This window comes from Dreissena polymorpha, chromosome 9 (assembly GCF_020536995.1).
Source record: "Dreissena polymorpha isolate Duluth1 chromosome 9, UMN_Dpol_1.0, whole genome shotgun sequence".
NCBI lineage: Eukaryota > Metazoa > Mollusca > Bivalvia > Myida > Dreissenidae > Dreissena > Dreissena polymorpha.
Window position 1 is genome coordinate 58,439,739 of NC_068363.1, and position 26,278 is coordinate 58,466,016.

A 26,278-nucleotide genomic window follows, 5' to 3' on the forward strand; every position below is an offset into this window, starting at 1 on the left:
ACTTTTAGATTTGTTTTATTTTTATGTAATTCATTATTTTTATGTTTTTTATTCGTGTCAGTGTATTATCATGTCAACTTTTGAAAGATTCACTTAATTCGTAGAAGAAATCATGTGTAGGATCATGTCGATTATATATTAAGAACTGAAAAAACAATATATTTATAGTCACGTATAAGATCTGTTTGACTAAATCCAGGGACCCCGTTGGAAATAAGCTTTTTCATGTTTACATGTCTAAGCTTTACGGGTTATCCTGTGTATACATCATGTCGTAATCTTATTTGGATCTGTGATAAATGGCACCATTCATGTAATGCATGTTTCTGAATATGATAATAATGCAATCTATACGTTACTTATTGCCTTGATTGCATTGAATTGTAAATTGCTTGACATGTATGCACAAATAAAACAAATAAAACAAACCTTGAAAAAGACAAACGAGGACACCCGGAAAAGTCGGCGCATGCGCGATGACAATTATACGTTCGCGTGCACTTTAACTATGGAACGGCGCATGCAAATTCAATATAGGTAAAAACGGACATATAGAACATGTTAATCTATGACATTCTCCTCTGCTAAGAGAAAAAATGTCTCCTGACATTTCATGACTCTTCAACTAATAAAATACCTACAAAATTACATGTAAAACTATATCTCAAAAAGTATTTGCATTTGAAAATAGTTTCTTCCAGTGGTTACTAATATCAAGTATACGTATATGCGAAACATTGTGAAATAACATGTCGAAAAGAATTGAACATTATCAGTTGATGCTGTTAAGTGCCACATTAATCAGCTTAGTACCGGATTGTGTTAACAACAAAGGGAAGTAACTGCAATAGACATATCAACATTTTATACAGGATTTATTTCCCTGCAACAGATATTTCAAGGTTATTGCTCAAAATTTAAGTATTTTAAAGACTGGTACACAAACACATGAAATAAAATGTGGTAACACATAGTACCTGAAATTAAAGATCGTTATTCACTTATTCTTTAAGGTCAATACTCAATTTTCTGAAATAAATGATACTGCTAATATTAAAAACATATCATATAAACATAATGTGCAAATATTCTTTTGAAACATCTGCAATGAAACAATACATGAAAATAACTGTAAAAGAAGGTTAAAACATTCCCTGGTCACTATGCAGTCTTGCTGGAAACGAGTAGTAGGAGAAGAAATTCTCAAACAAGCAAAAGATATACACAACCTGAATGCAATATCTTTATCCAATATCAAGTTATTGAGCGGAAACCATGTTTATAGGGCTTGTAACAGTGACCATATGCTTGAATCGACTTACCCCCCACTAGCAAGACCAAACTAGGTCTCTATGCCAGTTTAATATCCAAAGTGCTATTAATATTGGTTAATAATAGCTAAATTATTGACCAAAACCACCTATTAGAGAGAAAAGAAGACAGCATTAATTGCAAAATTGGGGATTTTTTCAAGGATCATAATTCACAAGTGGTTCATGCAATTACTCTGGCAATGGAGATTATATGCTCACAGAAATTATCACTAAGAGTTTCGATGATACGATATAAACTATTGAAATTAGAGAGCGTATGGCGAATCAAACGTTGCAAAATTCATTGTTTCCATATTTGTATGGTATACCAAATATGCCATATAAATATGGAACAATTGAACTTTGCAACGATTGACACGCTATAAAACAAGTAAAAAAGTAATTTTGGCTATTGTTGGATAATTATGACAAGGAACATAATTCAGATGTGCTTGATACAATCAGACTGACTGTTGACATTTGAAGAGAAGATATGTATATAAATAGTATCACCGAGTTTAATAATGATCCCATTAAAATGAGTTATTGAGCGGAAATCGTATTTGTGGACGTCGCCCAACCGCTTGCATCACGGGTCAATCCATATGCATTTTTTAGCCAGGGCGTTCAACCGAGACACTAAGGAACTAAATTATTCTTAGCATTTATTGTTCACAATGTTTCGCAAATGACTCATATGAAAAAAACAGCTTTCAACCAGGGTTTTAAAATCCAAAATCATTTCGGATTCATTTCAGATATTAACATTTTTGTAACGTTTTGAGCAGGTTTCATAATGCGTGAGTAAACAAATGTGACTTCTATAATGTTCAAATGATTTAACTATAGCAGCCTAACAAAACTGCCCCGCTTCACTTGCCGGAAAAAAACATAGAAAATATGTTCAGAACAAGTTTCAAGAAGATCTCGCAAAACCATTTTTCTTCTATAGTGTTCACAAGTTGTTTCCTTTTATTAGAAATTTCGACCTTATCTTGATCCAACATGACCCAGTTTAATAAAAAGAAAATCCGAAATATAATTGAGATTGGTGTTCGTAACTAGTTTCACTAAGATTTGACAATAAAACGGCATGTTAAGTGGTTACAAGCTGTTTTCAAATTAATTTTACATCGAGACATAGGTTTTGACCTCACGTGACCTATTTTCAAACTTTGCGCAGTTATAATGGGTATAAACATGGAGATCGATTTTTATGAAATTTAACAATAAAGGTAGTCTCTCAAGTTTTTGCTTTAATTTTACCGATTGAGACGGTTGGCTCAGTATCGAACGCGGGCGAGATATTATGGGGACAAAGAAATTGAAACATATATATATGCATCCACTAGAATAATCACAAGATGTTCATTCAATTTGACCTAGTAACCTAGTTTGAAATCCCACTTCACCCGGTCTTTTTGTCGGTTACGTCATCTATAAGAAAGAAGAATAACTGTTGAGGATTTAATATGATAGAAACTTCGTTTTTCATTCAATATCAACCGACTTGCAAAGTTTATGTTAAGCAATACCGTTTTGATGGTATTGACCTTAGGCAATATTTGACTAGTTGCACGTTTCGCTTATTTATCCTATTTCTTGTCAAAAAGGTAGTCGAACATTGACCAAGAGGTATCAAGATACTAAGGCGCTAGTATTTTCCCCCTCCACTACAAAGGGGATTTATAAGACAAGTGTTATTGTAAACATTGCTGATAGATAGATGCGATTTAGATATTTTACTGGTTCGCTGCAAAGTTTATACCAGAAGATATTTGCATATAGTTTAATTAAGTTTATAACAACTGTATTTAATCGTGCCTTAAAACGTTGATTTTATAACGCTCTTGTGTATGTTAAAATTATAATTTAAACTGCAATTTAATCACAATTAATTATTCTTTTTGATTGCTTTTGAATACAAATATAAACGCCATTAGGTTAAATATTTAAAAATACTTTCATACTGATAGTTAATTAGGGGGAATGTTTTTTTTATGTTTTTCTGTATATTACTCCATTGTTTTTTGTATATGTATTTTTGCCAAAGGCAGCTTGTTGGATTGCCAATAAACTTTGAAACTTTGAAAGTGATATGTTTTCTAATTGTCCTAACATTATATTTTGGGTATTTCGTCAGTTAAGTAACATTCAAGTAGTCAATTCGACAATTGCCAAAAACTTAGTGCAAAGTTTCCGTGGAAGCCGTTCCGTTTTGGGATAACCTAGATGAAATATCAATCTACAATGGAGCTCTGAATCGAGGGGAATGCGTGTGCACCCGAAAGAAATGAGAACAGAAACGTCGAAAGCGATATATTCGTATTTGTATTTATAGCGATATATTCGTATTTAGGTGCCGTCAGGCTGGAAGATTGCAGAGTACGTGAAACGCAATAATACCAACACGTATTGAGATTATATATGAACAGAACTTGTACAAAAATGCAATAAGTAAGCAAGTTAAGAATATCACAGTTTAATTGTGTTTAAATCAATAATATCAACATATTCATCCGACCTATCAGCACAGAATATCAATCAAGCGTCTATTTCTTGAAATTGTGGATGATTTGACCACACGCTTCGCAGTAAGGCTTGATTCAGATCGAGATGCGCGATCTTCGTAAAAACGGCGCAGTTCAACTGACACATAGTGAGCATCAACAGGCATGGTAAAAGGCGACTCGAGCGAACTCACAGCTCCATTCGGCGGCGATGTAGATGGCACAAAATACCGTTGGACTTGTTTTACAGAGGCCCAACCAGCACGAGAAGCACGTGAAGGCGAGCTTCCAGACTAAAGGAGTGCGCTACTTCGGGTCCTGCGAGAACGTCTTCAAATTGAACCTAAATAAAAAAGGATCATTGAAATAAAAATGAATATAAAAGTATGAATTAAAATTTATGCAACTTAAATAAGGTGAATAGGCTTGGATTTTAAATGTTACTGACATTTCTTATTAAGTATAACATTAACAACACAAATAAATTCCAGAGCTAATTGCAAAGTATCAACAGATTTCTAAATAATAAACTACACCGTTTAACAAACCTTAATGAAAACATTCAGGATATTCGTGTCATGGTTCATTCGATCAATTTTGTCCGCCATCATTCAAGCTATGAACTGTGTATGAGCGATAGCACATGGTTTGATACGGAATTTATTTGAGCAGATGTCACATTGGCCTGTTGGGTGGCGATTGTGCATACATACCCGATACCTGACCATGATAGATGAGAACATACCAACGTTGTGATTACACGTTCACAAAGGGTGCTAATCACCAGCATAAAAATGTATCTGTTGATTAATTTCTTCATCGAGCTGTCCGAGGAGTGCAGTAGTTGGTACATTCGCGTCACACCTAGGCGACGCTAATTCAAGTCCCTTTCCCGGCAGCATGCGAGTTTGTGGTCTCCATAACGGATACGTGAGGTTTCCTCCGGGTACTCCGCCCCCCCCCCCCCACACACACAACACAAGACCACGCTAAAATGAAAAATATTTTAGTCGCAACGAAGCTGGAAGTTGCAGCTTTAATACAAAATTTGTCTAACTTTCGTGAGTCTAGCCTAGTCTACTCGATAAGGCTGAATCAATGGGTCAAGTTCCCCACGTGTACTACTTCCCCGTACCCCGGGTACTTTGAAGTATACTTCACCTTACACCGATTTTCAAATGATACTTTTGGGTACCCCGGTATACTGACATGTACCCCATCTTTTCTAATAAAAAAAATCTTACCCATTATTGTTGGTCCCATTTTTTTTCGAACTCAGATATTTTTCGTTCCCAAATTTTTGTTCGTACCCCAAAAAAATTTCGTATCCCAATTTTGTTTTTGGCATAACTTTTTCGTACCCAAAATTTTCGTACCCAAACTTTTTCGTACCCAATTTTTTTTTGCATAATTTTTTCGTTTCCAAAATTTTGGGTACGAAAAAAATTTGGGTAAGAACATTTGGGGTACAAAAAAAATATGCCCAAAAAAATCGGTACGAAAATAAATTTCTTAACGAAAAAAAAGGGTACGAAAAAAAATTTGGGTACGAAAAATAAATTGGGAACAAAAAATGGGTACGAAAATTTTGGGTACGAATTTCTGTTTAGGAAAAATGGGATACCTGTAAGTACACCGGGGTACCCAAAAGTATCATTTGAAAATCGGTGTACGGTGAAGTATACTTCAAAGTACCCGGGGTACGGGGAAGTAGTACCTGTGGGGAACTTGGTCCATTCAACCTTAATTTATTTATGAGTGGTGGGGCATCCTCCGTGTCCACAAGTAATTTAGCATCTGGCTTAATACGAAAATACACATACAATAATTGCTTCATCAATCAGAAATCACTTAGGTAAAATTGGCTTACAGCTTAAATTTAATGCGACAATCAGTCCCGGCGAATTGCGTTAGAAGGTTTTGTATGTACTAAGGTGAGCGCTTTTAGCCTTCCGGGTCCTGTTTTCAGTGTTTTGGATTATGCTTTAAAAATGCGCATTTTATGCAGGGTAAATTATTTATAATGAGTATATTCCTTGACAATGCATGATGTGGCATGCTCTTACAAGAACTTACATCTTTAATTCAATTATTATTCATATCACAGGTGGTAAGCGAGTGGCTATGATATTTATTAGTAAAAACATCATTTTGAATGAAAAGAATATCAAATTATAACGAGAAATCAACTTCTCTGAAAAACTTCATTATCAAATATATATATATATATATATATATATATATATATATATATATATATATATATATATATATATAGATATATATATATATTTATATATATATATATATATATATATATATATATATATATATATATATATATATATATATATATATATACCAATACATAGTGCCAGTTACGCGGTCTCTGTAGTTTTCAGACTGTACTTACGAGGTCAATATAAAAAACGGGGTCTATATACAACCCCGCAATCTAGGCTCCTTTAATTACTATGAGGGGGGTGTAGGGGAGGTAATGCAATCAAATCTCACAATAAGGTCTTAAATCGAAAACCACAATCAGGTCTGAAATTGAAATTGTATATACCTCGCAAATAAGTTCGCTATATATTTCCTTGTATAAGACGTTAAATAAATGACGTATTTATATACAATAATAATAGTAGGTACCCCTATATACCTTAATTCGTGTTTATATCGGATAAAAAAGGGTATGGAGATACATGTATTTAAAGTGGGAACCCCATAACCTATTTCTAAATCAGAGACCCCGTAACTGGCCATATGTGTGAATATATATATATATATATATATATATATATATATATATATATATAAAACAAGGTAGTCAAGTCAAAACGACCCGAAAACAGGGTGCATTTACAACTTCATCAATTGTGCAGCGATATCCATTAACTCGTACTTATTCAACTCGGTTTGACGTACTCGTCATCGATCAGACCCGATCGAAGACTGTTATCTTCACGGAGTAAAGTGAATTTTCCCTGCAAATTTAACGGATCTCGGTACCATATTTCTTTATTTTTAATTTAAAATGATGTTTTACTAATTAATACCATAGCCACACGCTAACAACCTATGATTCATATTATTTGAATTGCATACATTTAAGTAAGGATGTAACTCACCTCGATTCGTAATGAATTCGTATTTATGAAATATTAAATATTTTCATCGTTTTTAAAGAGATAAGAAATGAATATAATATTTATTATCTTTCTAGTTTTGTTTATAGCACCATTTAAACTTCTCTTTCTAACTAACCACTTCCATTATACATAATTGATAAATATATGTACACTTTTGATTTTTCTTTATTTATTTTCTCAAAAATATCTGGTTGAAGTTTATGACAAATAAACAACAGACTCTCATGAGCAACTCCATGAGTCACACAAGCAAATAAACTTAATCTTTAAAACAAATTAAAAACTATTCAGAATGTTAGAATGTTAAACTTTGGCGGATTCGCAAACACTAGAGAACAGTCAGGAAACAACAATATATGCAATACGATATGAATTGTATTTCTACAAAAATGAAATATCTTCATGTAATGAAAATATATTACAAATGATGGATGATCATATATTAAACTACCTAACAAATAATTTTGTATACACGCCCAACATGCTTATACAGTGTCTATTTCTTGAAATTGTGGAAGAATTGACCACACGCCTCACAGCACGGTTCAATGCAGCACGAGAGACAAGTGCGGGTCATCTTTGAGAAAACAGCGCAGTTCATCTCGCACATCTTCAACATTGGTGTGATGAACCAGACATGGTAGAAGGCGACTGAGGCGAACTCGCAACCCCACTCAGCGGCGATGCAGATGCCACACAATAGCGTAGAAATCTTGTAACAGAGTCCGAGCCAGCACGAGAAGCACGTGTACGCGAGCTTCCAGACGCAATCGATCGAGTGCGCTCCTTCCGGTTCTGCGAGGACGTCTTCGAATTGAACCTATAAATAAAGAAAGGGTGTATGTAATTTACCAATTAATTATTATAAAATGTAGTATTTATCTTAACCTCGCCAACAATCCATAACTTTATATGCAGTTAAAAACAACACGATATGTGTTATCACTTACTACGCATGCAATTAAGTTTATTACTGTAATATAGTAGGAAAAGAAAAAAACAGATTTTCACTGAATTAAGAAATGATTTAAACCCATATCACAAACCTTGATGTGATCGTTCAGGTGATTGGGATCGCGGTTCATGAGATCAACTTTATCGGCCATGGTATAAAGTCAGAACAATTAATGTGAAATCTTTACTTCCACGCGGTTTAAGGTCACAATGACTTGAAGATGGGAAGTAGAGATTTATACCTACCACCAGGCCACTGCAAGCTGATTCTTTACAGGAGTGTGAATAAATGTTCACAGTGTGTGATAAACTTCAGCATCAATATGGGAGTCAGGTATAAAAGATAAATCACTCCGTCAGATAGAGATAATCAGTGTATTAAATGGTGATGACATCTTGCGCGCTTTGCGATCAATCCGTCGCGATGAATTGCATTCACTAATTTTCATCTTGTTGTTTGACAACGATGTGAAGGCTGATATAATATTTTAATTCATGTAATGCACTAACTTAATAAGCTAAAATTCATGGATTCATGTATTTGAATTTTCATATTAAAATAACCAAAAACCCTTTATTTAGCATTACGTGTCTTCATTGATTGCGATTAGTTACTGTAATCAATGAATGAATATACACATCCCGTTTGTAGAGTAATAATGAGACTTGTCGCCGTGGTGTAATGGATAAGGTGTACGCCTTGCGCCCGGGAGGTCACGGATTCTATCCCCAATGTGGGAGCATTTTTTTAGATCGTCCCCAAAGACACTAAGTAGGCCCAGGAAACGGACTCGAAAGCGCTTTAATGAGCCGATGCAATCGAGCTAAAATTAATAGGTTTAAACTTATAATAGGTTTAAACTATAATAGGTTTAAACTAATAATGAAACTAAATGATAGATATGTATCGGCAAATGACGGTGCATTGTTGTAGTATTTTCCTATCTTTAAAGCAATTGTATATTGATCAGTTTAGTTACTTGTTACCAAAAGAGCTACAACAGTTGGTGGAGAAGCGGTCTACTGTAAACAATACTTTGAATCATGAATCGTAAATCGATCCCTGTCTTCGATTTTTATTTTTCAGACTCTTTTTTCTGTAACGATCATCAGTATTTTCGTCGCCTGATGAAGTAGGTTCGTGAACGAGTATGAATTATCGTATTGAGAGAACCGCGCGAGAACGTGCCGTTACAACTGATTAAGGACTCCAATCTTGAGCAAAAACTATAGAAGTGTACACATCTCAAAATAATGGACAATTATGTGATATTAAAAGTATCGTCATGAATGGAATTTAAATGAAGCACCGCTATAAGATTGCGCACTATCGATGCTACTGCGGTGTAATAATGTTTTACTTTGAAGAAGGCTCTTTGTCTAGAAGTGGGTTGGTATACAACTGGAGACGTGTATCGGAAAAATATGTCTGGGAAATGTGATATGTTTGTTAACGATTGAACCAATATAACAGTGTAACTACATGTAGATGCATATCTGATTGAAAACAGTGATTCATTAGAATTATTTTTATACATGCACATATTATTGATATTCCCCTTTACCATAATTAATTGTCAATCTTGGATGGTTTATTTTATATTGTGATGTGACATGGCTTTAACTAAAATTAAACTTATTTAGTTCGGTGTAGTTTCAACCGCATAAATGACAATTGGTCATATCTGATTGTATTCAGTATGTTATTGATCAACATTTCCAATAGACGATCAATTGGACGCACTTCACGCTATGCTCTTTTTATAATAGCAACACTATACTTTAAAGGGAGATTATACGATTTTGTCAAATATTTATAAATTTATATAAAATATGTAAAAAACTTATTATACATATATTTGAATATAAATTAAAATAAAAGTTAAGAAGAACCTTTGTCGAAAAATGCGAATTAAGCCAGATTTTTAATTCTGAAATCGAAAATGTCTGTACAGGCGAATTCGCCAGCATTTATATCATGCATGTACGATGTGAATCTAAATTTAGTTTAACGGATCATTTTAATTTCTTGCAACGATATCTATTCAAACGGCACACGAACACTTACTCTGATCCTAATAAAAAGACGAATGCTTCGGTTATTGTAGGAAAATATGTACGAAATAACTTTTGTCACAATCGGCTCGGGGCGCTTATTTTTCTTTGCTGCATTTTATGAAATTCGTCTTCAATGTATAATTTGTCTTGCCTATTGTGTGTTATTGTAACATATTTTTATAAATATATTATAATTTAACACGTATAAAAATCGTATAATCTCCCTTTAAAATCCAATAGTAGGACATTTACATGCACTGAAATTTGATTACAAGTACAGTCGTAAATTGCATATTATTTGCTTAGGACGCGGTTGTCGCGGTATGATTTATGTGTGTTGTTTGTGTGTTGAATTTTGTTGGAGTATTAGAATATTCATATTTGTGCTATGATTTTTACAAGGACATAGTAAGAAATGCTTGTTTTAAAAAAGCAATTTGTACTGTACTTTAATTTGTAATCTTACTAAACGTTAAAAATATAAATATTCAAGAAACGTAGCATTATAACGCAATACTAGTATAATATGTCCATATGTATGCATATATTTACAAATACGAATGTTTTCCTTCTAGGAATGGCGCATTATACCAGAGAAGATATGGCCTCTGTCTCGAGGCACTTGTTTAAAGTCCTCGATGTTGCCGGAGCTTCTGAATACGTCCGACATACCAGGCAACATAAAGCGCTTGTTGGCGATGTTCTTGCAAGTCTTACGAACGTCATAGAGAGAAGTGATGTTGCTATTTATACTTTCGGGAGCATGTCTGAAGGAACTACCACCCCGGGAATGAATTCTGATACTGATATAATGATGTGTTTTCGAATATACCCGGTGTTTGAAACGAGCGACGATGTACGCTTCGATGACATGAACGTCAGGTACAGAACGGAACATGGCGATGCCGATTATACATATCTTATAATGCTCAGTGACGAAGAAACGCCGATAGGTTTCTGTAAACTGGAATTCATGTCCGCAGTTGACACAGAACCGATAGACCCGGACTTGTTTTTTAATATATGCATGGACATTAACGGACGATTTGTGATCACAAACAGTTGCATGGTAGACGCCATGGACCAGGATGAAAGGAACGGACCTGCTGCTACAACCTTTAAACGACCTGGTTTTACTGATCTCGACTATATTCCTTCTTTCCGATGCGCAAAGTGGCCATCAGTTGCAGAGGAATTTTTGACAAGGAAGCGAAAGTATGGGTTTCCAAGTACAGACATGGCCGGGGATTTCGGTTCATTCGGTATATTTTTTGTGCCCACGGGACATTCTGAAACACAAGAGAAGCATCTACAATGGCGATTGTCGTTTTCCCTACAGGAACGCAAAATCATGCTGAATTTGAACCCAACACAGTTTAAATGTTACATTCTTTTGAAAATGGTGAAGGAAGACTTTGTCAAACCTGTAGTTCCTGGCAAGTCACTCACCTCATATCAGTGCAAAACAAGCATTTTTTGGTCAATTGAGCAAACTCACCCATCGATATGGGTGGAAAGCAATTTAGTTGCGTGTTTTGTGAAATGTTTGCATTTGCTTAAGATCTGGATTCGGAATGGATTCGTCCCAAATTTTTTCATGCCACCGGTAAGCATTTGGAAGGGAAGCAAACAAATATGCAAAATGGTGACATGTATAATCGATAATATTCTGAAAGACCCCATAGAATACTTACGGTCATTGAAATGTGACAGAGTAGGGAGTTTGCTTCGAAGTTCGTTGGAACCTTGCGTCGCAGACGGTTTGGGAATGCCAGATCATGCTGAAGAAAGCGATAATTATTTTCGAGAAGCTAAACGGACACTGCATTTGTCTGTTCACAGGCTGCACTATTCGTTTATCTGTGAAACAGCATACCATTGGATTGGTCTGCTACAACACGTTAGTGCGGGTGACGATCTTGATACATGTATAACATATCACAGGAGACTTATCGGGCTCTTGCGAAATACCACCAAGATGAGCGAAATGACGTCACAGCAATTAAATTACGTTCAGCAAGCCAGTGAATATGTTCTTCCATTCCTACTCACTAGTTATGGCTCGCAGCTTGCATCTAAATCGTTGTTGCAGCCCAATGGCGACACATACGAACAGGCGATGGCGCATTTAAAAACTGGCCAACACTCAGGTAATTTTACAAATATGTAGCATAAGTCAAGATGATACATAATCATTATAATATCATATATTTACCATTTAAATTCACTAAAATAGTATTGCAAATTGCATGTACACAATAAAACTTTGAAATAAATTTGTTTTACTTATTTCTTCCATTTTTTTAGTATATATTTACTACAGAAACAAACCAATTGATTTCTTAAGTTGACAGTTTTCGTCATGTTTCTATATTTCATATCAAAGTTGTTGCGTTTTTTTTCAGACGCACTTTCGGGATCAATTAAACTAGCCGCTATCCTGTATGCTATGGAAAAGTATGAAGACTGTTTGAAGCTACTCAATGACAAAGAAAGAGAGATTGCTCCGGATCTTATTACTATCGGTATGTGTGGCAGAAAGAGGGAAGATTTTACGCACACAGTCTTGATCAATGATAGACTCGTGAACAAAATCATTAACAACAAAATGACGTCATCGGAAGTGTTACGCGAGAATACGTGTGCATGCGTCATATTTCTGCCATCAGAAATGCCTTTAATTCCAAAAGAACTCCAATACGAGTTGTTCCGCTCCTTTTGTTCTGAGGTAAGGTTATTGCTTGTAAGGTGGTCTTTTGAATCCTTTGCATTTTCATATTAAAGAAGGTTTTCTGAATAAATTTTAATGAACATCGATAGCATTTAAAACGTAATAGGTATGTGGTCTTGCGTCCCTTGTTAACAGGACACAACGACATATGCACTATGTAAACTAATCTAGATGTTGCTCTGATAACCATACAGATATTTACATATTTGTAATACTATTCTATATTTATGCAAACTGTCTTTATCTATTATGAACTTTACAGACCGAATTTAGCCAAGATGTGAATTTTTGGTTTGATTTCGTTGCCGTCGACTCTAAAGTTCTTTTGTACTACATGCTCTACCTGGTCCACAAGAAGTTGGGACACAGACGTGACAGGAACGATGCATTTTTGTTCTTGAACATTTTTTTGGAGAAAGACTTCAACCTGTGTCATGCTGAGACTGGCTTTAATTTAGTGGGAACAATTCTAAGAGATATGGGTCACTTGGAGTCAGCAATGTCTTTATTCAAAGATTCCTGGACGAAAAGGCCTGACCATAATGCAGCAAAATGGCAGGCGCTTATAACGTGTTACCTTTACTACAGGACTGTAACAGAAGAGGATTTCAAAATAGAGCAAGAGTCATTGGAATCGGAAGAACATACAGAGCATGAGGTTGACGATGTGGAAAATGAAGCTGAAAACGAAGAAAATATTATTTACCAGCGATGTGAGGGTGTTTAAATCTGAGAATCGATTGATTTGTCGACTTTTTTTACAATTAATGGTTTAAACTAGGGGTTGCACCGTGTGTACTTGTGGATAAAAAAATGTTACAAATACATGCACAATAATGCGATCACATGTGGTATAACAATGAACATGTAATTTTTTTTTATTCTACAGAAAATGTTTTGAATAATATCAAACAATCGAAGTATTAGAAATGCTTACACATATATGTACTTCAAACAACGAACATATTGTAACGGATTTAACGACTTATGTTTTTGTCGGAGTATATGAAGGAATAAACTGTCGCAGAATAAAATCAATAATTGTTAATAAAAAAGGCATAATTATAACCCAAAACACTGAACAAGAGGGCCATAATGGCGCACATGAAATCATACTGTGACAGGTTTAATAATTATGCTAAATAAACATATCTGAAGATTACGTCTGCATTTTCGGAGAGGGTAATGAGACGAAACAAAACTTGTCCGACTGATGTGAAGGACCAATGCTACAAGCCACTAGCGCACCAAACCTGGAGTACGTGTCGACAGTATGTGGACCATATACTGCGGCAAACATATCCCAGCTAAAAGCAGTACAGCGCAGAGCTGCCTGGTTCGTGAAGGGAGACTACAGGACAACACGCAGCACAAGCCAAACGATCGCCTCTCTGCGATCCCTGCAAACCCGGCGTACTGACTCCCGACTGGTATTGATGTACAGGATAACCCACTATCTCCTAGAAATACAAGGCAACCTTTACCTCAACCCAGCTACTGTGTCCCTACAGAGAGGGACATTTGTATGTTTCCTGGTTCCAATCTGCCGAAGAGACCTGTACATGCACTCCTTCTTCCTAGCAGCCAACCGACTCTGGAAACAGCTGCCTTTGACACAGCTTCAACGCCTGCCTGGTCACTCAGTCCTAGATCAAAAGCACAGTTTTTACCTGATTTTATCCTTCATTTAGTTTTTTCTACCTCACAACGACCTTGTACAGTCACAATGCGTCAATGCTGCAGAGAATCCTTGCACTTGACGGGAAGAAGAAGATATTTATGCTAATATACGAAAAATACCTGGCCAAAATATCGTGTAAATTCGTAAATTCTGGTAAGAGAATATAACAACTAAAAGTGTCAAATAAGAAAAGCTGTTCAGTGTATAATGTAAGTGCAGTTAAATCATTTGTTCATTCGATATTATTTGAACCGCTGAAGCGTGACTAGATGATTAAGAAGCCCGAAACCTGCGTGTTACACCTTCCTTAAATGATACCGAGATGCCCTTCAATGTAGTTCGTTTCAGTTCGGATCCAAACTTCGTCACCTTTCATTAGTTCAATGTTCCAGAACTCGCCTTCAGTGGTGAAATGCCCGTTGCCATATATAACCATCGTGTCAAAGTTTTCGCCGTTCTTGACGATATGAAAGTACAAAACATTCAAAACCACGACAATGACTGACAGATGGAAACCGTAGACGTTGTTCTTGGAAGCTGAGAAAATTCCCGTTGTGTCTATGTACGCACTTCCAGTATTTGTTTTCACCTGGTCGAACACACTCATTTAATGATGTCTGATGTTCCTTACGCCATGTGCCAAAACGCAAGCTGGGAACGCTAAACTGGACGCTTTCACCAGAAAAAGAATGCTGTCAACGATCTTGATTATCCACGATAACAGAAACTTTTTATGAATATGACAAAAAGGAACTACTAACAGAATCAATACTTTTTATAAATGTATTATACACGTGAATGTGTAATATTGTTTTCTAGTTACATTTATAGCTTTTATGTTTGGATTCACCATGAGAGGATTTCTCCACTACTTGTTAGCGCTGCTCCGTTATCTACACACGCACTAATTATGGTCAAATATTAATTGCATTGAAACCATGACGAAAAATATCGAACAATTGTTGCCTGGATAAGCTTTTATTGATGAATATTTTTTATAAGAAGTTACAAAATAGCTACAACGAAGTTATTGAAAAATAAAAATGACTGACAAAATATACAAAAACAGACCTTAAGCTTGTCCTCTTGAGTCACTATTTTGCAGGTAAGAACGCGCATTGTCTCTGATACGGTGGTATTTGTACACTGAATTCCGCCTGTATGTATCAAATTAATGTATCCAAAGCCTTACGTAATTATAAAAACAAAAATCGTTGAAGCCATTTTGGAAATAAAACAAATGTACACACAATGCACAATACTCTTGATACGCTTGTAATCAGGGTGAGGAAGCAAAGCAAAATGCTTGTACGAGTAATAGAGTTTGCTTAAAAGGGTATACATGCATCTCTGAAGACTTATAGAGACTTAACACATTTTGGAAGTCCCATGACCTACCGCACTAAAAGAATGCTGTAGGCACGCACGTAAGGACACGGAAGTCACATACAATTTGATGTCTAGTTTTGAAGTCATGGATCATAGTAGTATAATTATAATGTTCACACACATTTTGACTCGTTTTCACCGTTTATTACTTGTATTCCATGGCAACTTACGTACTGACTTGATTTATATAAGTACGTGTATTGATTTATCAACTATTCATCATGTCGTTCTTCTTTCAATAATTTGTTTTGACATTTATATACCTCAAGTCATTGTATTTATCATAAATTCGATTCTGTTTCAATTATATAAACATAAATTAAAACAATATACACGTTTACGTTCGAATTATTATAAATATATCGAATGCAGCGGCAATGCGGGTTCATTTTGAAATCAAGAACGTGATAGCGACTGATTTTAATTTCATAAAAAACCAACAAAAAACACATATTTAACAATTATATGAATTATGTGGATTATATACGAATTATATACGAAATCCGCATTTTTTTCGGATCCACTAAGCCTTTCTTTATAATGCCCTGTAAATTGTATATTAAAATAAATCGCAGTGTTTATGAGTGTAAATGCGTGTTATGAAATCAGTTGCGTTTCGTATTCGAGATGTAACTCTAACGCGTCTATCGCTTGACCAGGTTATGATACAAACATATTAATCACATATATAATTGCATTTTATATAAATGCACCCAGGACTAATAATTCATAAAAACTTGTTTTTGATTATTTAATTATTGATAATCAAATACATTTTTAACCTATTAAATTTGCCCATAAAGTTTGTGTATTCAATGGGATCAAAATATTGAGTCAAACAACAAGATGGAATTCAGCGAACGCATTTCTTCGCGACGGATTGATCGCAATCAGTGCAATCTGTCATCACCATTCAACACGCTGATTATCTCTGTCTGATCTAGTGATTAATCCTGTATACCTGACTCCATATTGATGCTGAAGTTTATCACACATTGTGAACATTTATTCACACTCTTGTAAAGTATCAGATTACAGTGGCCTGGTGGTAGGTATAAATCTCTACTTTCCATCTTCAATTCATTGTGACCTGAAATCTCGTCGAATAAAGAAGTTAACATTAACCGTTCTTACTTTAACGATGGCCGACAAAGTTGATCTTACGAACCGCGATCCCAATAATCTGAACGATCACATCAAGGTTTGTTTTGAGATTGTAAATTCTTTTTTAAACTTGATAAAAATCGGTTTTACACATTAACTAATACGTTACTGCAAAACAGTTAGTGTACATTAAGTAAATGATAACTAATGTCGGGTTGTTGTTACTCTATATAAAGTCATTTAGTTCAATGCTGATTTTTACTAAGATAAGATGAAAACTAAGATATTAAGTCAATGTCAAATAACATAAATTCTTACCTTATTTATAGGTTCAATTCGAAGACGTCCTCGCAGAACCGGAAGGAGCGCACTCGATCGACTGCGTCTGGAAGCTCGCGTACACGTGCTTCTCGTGCTGGCTCGGACTCTGTTACAAGATTTCTACGCTACTGTGTGGGATCTGCATCGCCGCTGAGTGGGGTTGCGAGTTCGCCTCAGTCGCCTTCTACCATGTCTGGTTCATCACACCGATGTTGAAGATGTGCGAGATGAACTGCGCTGTTTTCTCAAAGATGACCCGCACTTGTCTCTCGTGCTGTATTGAACCGTGCTGCGAGGCGTGTGGTCAATTCTTCCACAATTTCAAGAAATAGATACTTTATTAGAATAGTGTGCATGTAAACTAAATTATTTGTGAGTTACCTTCATGTATGGTCAGCAGAAATGTGTGATACATTTTATAACATTATAATATCATATTTGTAAAAATAAAATTTATATTGTATTGCCAATTTGATTTTTCGTGACTATTTTTCCTCGTGTTTGCAAATCCGCCAAGTTTTGTTTACATTGGTTGAAAGAATAAGATAAATTAAAGATTAAATTCTACAAAAATACTAATTCATTTGCATACAGCATTTACCTAAAAATGTTATAAAAGATGCATTGTCGGAGCATAAAAAATGATGAACGGTCGCAAAATATACTCAATATGCATAGTTTACTCTGCATTACAACTTTTGTGATAGGAGTGAATTTCAGATACCTGAATGTATCTGAAGAGATATCGCAGTGTTTGTAATAGGAGGAATACTTAGATATCTGAATGTATCTGAAGGGATAACGCATTGTTTGTCATAGGAGGGATACTCAGATATCTGAATGTATCTGAAGAGATATCGCATTGTTTGTCATAGGAGGGATACTCAGATATCTGAATGTATCTGAAGATATAACGCAGTGTTTGTGATAGGAGGGATACTCAGATATATGCATGTATCTAAAGAGATATCGCAATGCTTGTGAAAGGCGTGATACTCCGATATCTGAATGTATCTGAAGAGATATCGCAATGTTTGTGATAGGAGGGATATTCAGATATCTGAATGTATCTTAAGAGATATCGCAGTGATTTTGATAGAAGTGATACTCAGATATCTTAACGTATCTGAAGAGATATCGCAGTGTTTTTGATAGGAGTGAAACTCAGATATCTGAATGTATCTGAAGATATAACGCAGTGATTTTGATAGGAGTGATACTCAGATATCTGAATGTATCTGAAGATATAACGCAGTGTTTGTAATAGGAGGGATACTCAGATATATGCATGTATCTAAAGAGATATCGCAATGTTTGTGAAAGGCGTGATACTCCGATATCTGAATGTATCTGAAGAGATATCGCAATGTTTGTGATAGGAGGGATATTCAGATATCTGAATGTATCTTAAGAGATATCGCAGTGATTTTGATAGAAGTGATACTCAGATATCTTAATGTATCTGAAGATATAACGCAGTGTTTGTGATAGGAGGGATACTCAGATATCTGAATGTATCTGAAGAGATATCGCAATGTTTGTGATAGGAGGAATACTCAGATCAAATTATATGCATGTATCTAAAGAGACATCGCAATGTTTGTGATAGGCGGGCTACTCAGATATCTGAATGTATCAAAAGAGATATCACAATGTTTGCGATAGGCGTGCTTGTAAGATATCTGAATGTATCTTAAGAGGTATCGCAATGTTTGTGATATGGTGCTACACAGATATCTGAATGAATATGAAGAGATATCGCAATGTTTGCGATAGGCGTGCTACTCAGATATAAATGAATGTTTCTTAAGAGATATCACAATGTTTGTGAAAGGCGTGCTTTTAAGATATCTAAATGTATCTGAAGAGATATCACAATGTTTGTGATAGGCGGGATACTTAGAAATCAGAATGTATCTGAAGAGATGTTGCAAGGTCTGGATGTAGTTGAGGCAATTACATAAGAAGCCCCACTTGTCCGGTGAGGTGCCCACAAAATAAACTCACATGCTTCCGGGAATGGTTATTGAACCCGGTTCGTAAGTCGAGAACCGCGTGTTGCAACCACAATGGTCACCTGACAGCGCTCCGGAGTATTTCCGTATAGATACAAAGATATATCTTCCAGGTATTTGACCAATAAACTAAGCCCATAATCGGTGAAACAATATAGATATTGTTTTTATCAGGATTTTGCAAAAGAAATCCGAAATACGCGAATTTGTTTTAATAAACAACTTATTTTAAGCTCTATTCGACTTTATCGTGCTGTCAGGTGACCCTTGAAACATGAAAACGGTCAGCCGGCAATACTCGAATCTTATTAAATTGCATAATTATAGTATAGTGAATTATTGTGCTCATGCTTAATAAACTGGTCTAAATGGATAAATATTTCTAATTAATTTTATCAAAATTGGTCCTTATTATGCAAATGTTGAAAACATATTAAAAATCGATGAATGACATACCACAATAATATCGCCGAATATCTTTATTTAGTATCTTTCTGATCAAAACAGACTTCAAGTGCACAAAGTTTACGAGACGGCGTTTATATAAAGATTTCTGCAACTGACCGCAAACTGACCTTGATACCTTGCGGATTGGAATGCAATGCATTAAAGTTAGGTAACAATTATGCTGCTGAAACGACGGCTTGTTTACGCCAACTGTACACGACCAAGGCAACAGCTGTGCCTAAAATATTGATATATCGACAAAGCGACTAAACGAACTATGTACTCCATCAGACAAAAATAGCATAGATTCCAATTTTTTCCTTCAATGAAAAGATCGCAACCCCGTCTACGAACTCCGGTGATGAACTGTATATAAACTCTGACTTTCACACACTGGCCGCGAATTGACCCGAAACCTCGGGGGTTGAAATGCAATGCAAGTAAGTACTAAATATGATAATATAGCCTTTAGTATAAACGCTTTTGCGCTGGTAATTCTCTGAAAATAAAAGGTGAACGCACAAACTGTATTTATGTCGAAAATTGATTGTAAAACTGTTCTATCTATTGAGCCTTTTCATTAGAGATAAAATTGTTTCATGCAGTAAAACAGTGTTACAAAGACGCGGATATGTTTCCAATGTTCTGGTGTTATACTCAAATCAGCCAATGGAATAAATGAAGTGTATTCATTCGTACCTAGCCGCGGGAAATTTTATTTGAATATTATTGGACACTTACAAAGGTCAAGTCAGGGTGAAAAGCTGGCTTAATACAGCTTACGCCGAAAAATACTGTATATGAGTACGATGAAGAGAACCAGTCAATCTACGAAGTAGGGCACGCACGTGGGCAGCCGGGAACCAGATTCCACGAGCGAAACTCAAGGACGCGCGGGAAGGAAAGGCGGGAAAACATAGGCGCGAGGAATTTCATAGGCGACGAACAGCGGAGAGGGCGCCCACAGTGCGATGATGATCAACAGTCGGCGGGAGGGGAGACGGACGTCGACTAGGAATCTGGCCAAGGTCCAAACACACAGCCCGATATCGTGTATAAACATTTAGGCATTTTAACCTGGAATATAAATGGACTATTGAAATATAAAAATGACGCGGAAGTCAAGCAATTTTTAAATAACTACGATATTTGCGGCTTATTAGAAACTTGGAGTAATCTTACTGGGGAATTTGATACGTTTCTAAACTCGTATGTCCACTTTGATACTGTTCAATATAAACCTGTAAATGCTATTCGAAATAGTGGTGGTGTGAGTGTTTTTGTTAGAAAACATTTAATCCAGTCAAGTTTGGTGAGAAGAATTAATAATGATATTGTTGATGGTATTGTTTTATATATTAAGTCGAGTATTTTTCATGCCATGAAAGATATTATTTTATATATTGTATATGTTTCCCCTGAAGGTTCTCCTATATCTTTAAAAGAAAATGAAAGTAATGGTATCCTATTGCTTGAAATCAATATTTCTGTTTTAAAATCTAGCTATCCCGAGTGTTACTTGTTTTAAGCGGGAGATTTTAATGCAAGAACAAAAGATTGTTTAGATTATATCCCGTTTGATACATTAGAACATATTTTTGATGCTGAGGTAGAGTATGACGAAGATTCTTTTAACATGCCTAGGGAAAATAAGGATAATATGTATTATAATAATTTTGGAAAAACATTAGTTGAAGTATGTTGTACGCATAATATTCACATTTTAAATGGCAGGTTGCATTCGGATAAATTTGGAAATTTTACATGCGTGGCAAATGGGGGCCACAGTGTAGTAGATTATCATATTGTATCTACAGAATTATTTCCATTTGTTTCTAACTTTAATGTAGAACCATATGATATTTCTGATCTTTTTCCTGTATACTGCCAATTACAGTTTACAGGTTCCCTAAATCACGAAAAGCATTCTTCACCAAACGATACTCAAAACTATGACACTTATAAATGGAATGAAAAACATTGTGATTCATTAAAAAAAATATTGACAGAAAACTTACAAAGATGCCGCGATTATATTTTAAATTGCATAAATGGAAATGTAAACGATGCTGTGCAAACGATTATCTCTATTTACAAAACCGCTGCGGAGTATATGCACACAAGAAGGCGCAATTTTAATAAATACCAAAATAATCCGCTCTGGTGGGATAGTGCGTGTAGTAAGGCCAAGCGAGAAAAATATTCGTTGCTCAGGCGTTTTCGTTGGTCCAATGAACCGGTCGATTTTCATTTGTACAAAAATGCACGTCGGTCTTTCAAAAACTTAAGTCATGCAAAAAAAAATCGTTACCAAAATAAAAAACGTAAAGTTTTGACTCCCGTAAAGATCCGCAGTATTTTTGGTCGGTTATTAAAAAGAATAGGTTTTCAGCAACAACAAATGCACCTATCAATCCCAATGAGTGGGTTAAATACTTTAAATCTTTGCTATTTAAAGAATCAGAAAACCCACTACTAAATTTTGATGTACATGCAAATGCGTATAATAACGACCAGGCCGATTATATATTAAATTCGCCAATTACAGACGACGAAATAAAAACAAGTATCAGTAAGCTTAAACGTGGAAAATCTCAAGGTAAAGACGGGATCGGGGCGGAATTTTACATAAATACTAAACACGTTATAACTCCTATTTTAAATGTACTTTTCAATAAGATTTTATCTTCCAGCAGCTTTTCTGATGCTTGGAGTGAAAGTATTATCGTACCTTTACATAAATCGGGTTCGCGAAGTGATCCTTCAAATTATCGAGGTATATCTTTAGTTGACGTTATGTACAAAATATTTGCAGGCATCATTAATAATAGATTAATCAGGTTTGCAAATAAATTAGATTTAATTGATGAGGCGCAAGCTGGGTTTAGAGCAGGATATTCGGTTACCGATAATATGTTTATTTAACAGAGCTTGGTGCAAAAATATATTTCTAAGCCTGGGGGTAGATTCTATGTGTTATATGTGGATTTTTTAAAGGCGTTCGATTCCTTGGTGCATCATAAACTGTTATTATGCTTTATGCGTAAAGGAAAATAGGGCAACGTGCTTAAAGTATTGACCTCTATGTATTCTAAACTTAAAAGTTATGTACGCACGAGCCCCGGTGCTATTTCGAGCCCGTTTACTTGTAATATCGACACTAGACAGGGCGACTTGTGCTCGCCGATTATTTTTATTTTATATACTAGTATAAATGATCTGTGTTCATTTATTCGACAAAAGTGCGATACTGGAATATTTGTAACAAACGATATCCCTGACATATTTTGTATACTTTTTGCTGATGATATTGCAAATTGTGCAGATACTGCTGTAAATCTTCAGTTGCAGATAAATGCTATTGCAGAATGTTGTACCTTAACAAGCATGAATTTAAATCTTAAAAAACTGAGGTTATGGTATTTAGAAATGGGGGTCCATTACGTCACTATGAAAAATGGTATTTCAATAATTGTCCAATAAATATAACGTCCGTCTATAAATATATGGGCATCCTATATACCCCAAAGTTATGCTGGTCGGCTGCAAAAACTAAATTAGCCGCGCAGGAGCGAAAAGCATTATTTGCCATTAAAGAATACCAAATTCCGTTCGGATATTTCTGCTGTACAGAGTTCTTTAAATTATTTGATGCCATGGTAACACTCATACTCACATTCGGATCAGAAATCTGGGGATTCACATATAGTGATTCAATAGAGCGTGCACAAATTGAAGCTTGCAAGTACTTTCTGGGCGTAAAAACTACGGTCAATAACTGTGTAGCTTTAGGAGAATGTGGTCGTTTACCAATGTACGTCATTTATCATTCAAAATGTATAAAATACTGTTGTAAACTTCTCCAGATGCCTGATAGAAGATATCCAAAAAACTGTTATAAAATGTTAAAGTCATTAGATGATATTGAAAGGCGAAATTGGGCTACGGATGTAAAGGAGCTTCTTTTTAAATATGGGTTCGGCTTTATTTGGCTCTCACAGGATGTTGGTGATATTGATTTATTCATGCTCCGTTTTAAACAACGCCTAACTGATTGTGCAACTCAAACATGGCACGAAAATATAAATGACTCTTCAAGATGCGATACTTACAGACAATTTAAAAGCTTATTAAACACGGAACGATATTTAGACATAAAAATGCCATTTAATTGCAGACAAGCGTTAGCGAGATTTCGTTGTTCAAGCCATAGGTTTCAAATAGAGTTAGGTAGACAATTAGGAATACCAAGAAATCTTAGAATATGTGCACATTGTCAATTAGAAAATGAATCTGTAAAAACAAAGGATGAATATCATGTTTTTGTTTGAATGCTCTAAATATGCTGACATTAGGCAAATCTATTTGTATAATTGGTATCATGGCAGGCAAACTGTTTCAAATTTCTTTGATCTGTTAAGAAATGAAAATGAGTTTGTTATTTAAAAAATAGCCTTTTATGTTTACCATTAAATACGTTCTTCATATGGAACGTAATACTTGTAGTGGAAGTATGTTTGTTCGTATTTGTTTTTTTTATTCCATTCAATGATATTGTATATATATATATATATATCACAATTTTTTATTATTTATTTATTTATTTATTTATTTATTTTTTGAACATCTGAAAATAAAAAATGGCCGCTGATGAAGACCGTGAGGTCGAAAGCTTCGGCAAAAAATAATACAGCGTTTTTGTTTATATATATATATATATATATAGGTAGGGACAACTCTCTGTATAATCTGTATATATATATTTTGTAAACATGATGTATTATGGGCCGGAGGCCTTTGTTTACAATAAACTTACTTACTTACTCTCACAGTTTTATTTGTAAAATATATACAAATATTATGTTAAAGAAGAATATCACAAGATATTGTAGTAACGAACATATTCAATTTAAATCAAATGTCTTAAGCTCAATCAGCTCGTGTATTAAATACATTATGATATATTGTCTACCTTCACATCTTTGACAAACAACAAGATTACAATCAGTGACTACAATTCTTCGCGACCGATTAATCTAAATCAGCGAAATCTGTCATCACAATTCAACACGCTGATTATCTCTATCTGATCTAGTGATTAATCCTTTATACCTGACTCCCATATTGAAGCTGAAGTTTATCACACTCTGTGAACATTTATTCACACTCTTGTAAAGTATCAGCTTGCAGTGGCCTGGAAGAAGGTATAAATCTCTACTTCCCATCTTCAAGTCATTGTGACCTGAAATCTCGTTGAATAAAAGATTTAACATAAAACTTTCTTAGTTTCTACGATGGCCGATAAAGTTGATCTCGTGAACCGCGATCCCAATCACCTGAACGATCACATCAAGGTTGGTTTAAAGATTGAAAATCCTTTTCTCAACTTGGTTAAAATCGCTATTTAACATTTGCTAATACGTTACCGCAAAAATGTTAGTGTACATTAAGTAAATGATACATGTCGCATTGTTTTTAAAGTTATTTAGCTGAATGCCGTTTTTTTGCTTAGAAAAGATGAATACTTCATTAAATATTTTAGTGTTAAATAATATACATTCCTTACCTTATTTATAGGTCCAATTCGAAGACGTCCTCGCAGAACCGGAAGGAGCGCACTCGATCGACTGCGTCTGGAAGCTCGCGTACACGTGCTTCTCGTGCTGGCTCGGACTCTGTTACAAGATTTCTACGCTATTGTGTGGCATCTTCATCGCCGCTGAGTGGGGCTGCGAGTTCGCCTCAGTCGCCTTCTACCATGTCTGGTTCATCACTCCGATGTTGAAGATGTGCGAGATAAACTGCGCTGTTTTCTCAAAGATGACCCGCACTTGTCTCGCGTGCTGCATTGAACCGTGCTGTGAGGCGTGTGGTCAATTCTTCCACAATTTCAAGAAATAGATACTATATTACAACAGTGTGCATGTAAACCAAATTATTTGTTAGTTATCTTTATTTATGGTCAACAGAAATGTGTTATATATTCCTTTTACATAATAATATCATATTTGTAAAAATAAAATTAATATTGCATCGCAAATATTTTTGTTTCGTGACTGATTGTTTTTCTCGTGTTTTCAAATCCGCCATGTTTTGTTGACGTTGGTTGAAAGATTAAGATAAATTAAAGATTACATTTTACAAAATTACGAATTCATGTACATCAAACAGTTGAGCTGTACTACAAACAACACATACCTTAGAATTTAATAAACGATACATGCATTTGTCGGAGCATAACAAATAATGAACTGTCGCATAATATACTCAATATAAATAATTTACTCTGCATAAAAGCGCATTTGATATTCAACACCCCACACGTTACAAACAGGGCCTTGAAGGCCCAAAGTGCTTACCTGCACACTGGCGCGGAGGAAGATCATTATGCTGTGATACGAGTTATTCTTCCAGCAGCTGGAGTTTCACTTCTTTATATTAGATATCTTAATGTATTTGAAGAGATTTCGCAATGTTTGTGATAGGAGGGATACTCAGATATATGTTTGTATCCGAAGAGATATCGCAATGTTTGCGATAGGCGTGCTACTCAGATATATGAATGTATCATAAGAGATATCATAATGTTTGTCATAGGCGTGC

General features: G+C 35.2%; 5 protein-coding genes across 5 annotated transcripts; 4 read left to right on the forward strand and 1 right to left on the reverse strand.

Annotated features, from left to right (window-relative positions):
• Positions 1–7,471: 7,471 nt before the first annotated feature.
• Positions 7,472–8,081, reverse strand: LOC127843948 (caveolin-1-like). Its single transcript, XM_052373854.1, has 2 exons — positions 8,022–8,081; positions 7,472–7,795 (listed from the first exon to the last, which is right to left on the reverse strand). Exons 1-2 carry the CDS (start codon positions 8,079–8,081, stop codon positions 7,472–7,474), a joined length of 384 nt encoding a protein of 127 aa, XP_052229814.1.
• A 2,198-nt stretch (positions 8,082–10,279) lies between these two features.
• On the forward strand, positions 10,280–11,672 carry LOC127846075 (uncharacterized). Its single transcript, XM_052377254.1, has 3 exons — positions 10,280–10,308; positions 10,563–11,632; positions 11,664–11,672. Exons 2-3 carry the CDS (start codon positions 10,565–10,567, stop codon positions 11,670–11,672), a joined length of 1,077 nt encoding a protein of 358 aa, XP_052233214.1. The 5' UTR covers positions 10,280–10,308; positions 10,563–10,564.
• LOC127843590 (uncharacterized) lies at positions 11,637–16,043 on the forward strand. Its single transcript, XM_052373272.1, has 3 exons — positions 11,637–12,137; positions 12,393–12,715; positions 12,981–16,043. The coding sequence occupies exons 1-3, from the start codon at positions 11,756–11,758 to the stop codon at positions 13,443–13,445; spliced, it is 1,170 nt and encodes a 389-aa protein (XP_052229232.1). The 5' UTR covers positions 11,637–11,755; the 3' UTR covers positions 13,446–16,043.
• An 886-nt stretch (positions 16,044–16,929) lies between these two features.
• On the forward strand, positions 16,930–17,545 carry LOC127845696 (caveolin-3-like). Its single transcript, XM_052376782.1, has 2 exons — positions 16,930–16,989; positions 17,222–17,545. Exons 1-2 carry the CDS (start codon positions 16,930–16,932, stop codon positions 17,543–17,545), a joined length of 384 nt encoding a protein of 127 aa, XP_052232742.1.
• Positions 17,546–24,966: 7,421 nt separating this feature from the next.
• On the forward strand, positions 24,967–25,576 carry LOC127846779 (caveolin-1-like). Its single transcript, XM_052378284.1, has 2 exons — positions 24,967–25,029; positions 25,253–25,576. The coding sequence occupies exons 1-2, from the start codon at positions 24,970–24,972 to the stop codon at positions 25,574–25,576; spliced, it is 384 nt and encodes a 127-aa protein (XP_052234244.1). The 5' UTR covers positions 24,967–24,969.
• Positions 25,577–26,278: the final 702 nt, after the last annotated feature.

Excerpts from the sequence above, each read along its gene's own strand:
- LOC127846075 (XM_052377254.1), top strand. The coding sequence starts at position 10,565 with ATGGCGCATTATACCAGAGAAGATATGGCCTCTGTCTCGAGGCACTTG.
- LOC127843948 (XM_052373854.1), bottom strand. The coding sequence starts at position 8,081 with ATGGCCGATAAAGTTGATCTCATGAACCGCGATCCCAATCACCTGAAC. Across the intron at positions 7,796-8,021 it reads ACCTGAACGATCACATCAAG|GTTCAATTCGAAGACGTCCT; the intron begins GTTTGTGATATG and ends CTTTATTTATAG.
- LOC127843590 (XM_052373272.1), top strand. The coding sequence starts at position 11,756 with ATGCCAGATCATGCTGAAGAAAGCGATAATTATTTTCGAGAAGCTAAA. Across the intron at positions 12,138-12,392 it reads AAAAACTGGCCAACACTCAG|ACGCACTTTCGGGATCAATT; the intron begins GTAATTTTACAA and ends GTTTTTTTTCAG. Across the intron at positions 12,716-12,980 it reads TCCGCTCCTTTTGTTCTGAG|ACCGAATTTAGCCAAGATGT; the intron begins GTAAGGTTATTG and ends TGAACTTTACAG.
- LOC127846779 (XM_052378284.1), top strand. The coding sequence starts at position 24,970 with ATGGCCGATAAAGTTGATCTCGTGAACCGCGATCCCAATCACCTGAAC. Across the intron at positions 25,030-25,252 it reads ACCTGAACGATCACATCAAG|GTCCAATTCGAAGACGTCCT; the intron begins GTTGGTTTAAAG and ends CCTTATTTATAG.
- LOC127845696 (XM_052376782.1), top strand. The coding sequence starts at position 16,930 with ATGGCCGACAAAGTTGATCTTACGAACCGCGATCCCAATAATCTGAAC. Across the intron at positions 16,990-17,221 it reads ATCTGAACGATCACATCAAG|GTTCAATTCGAAGACGTCCT; the intron begins GTTTGTTTTGAG and ends CCTTATTTATAG.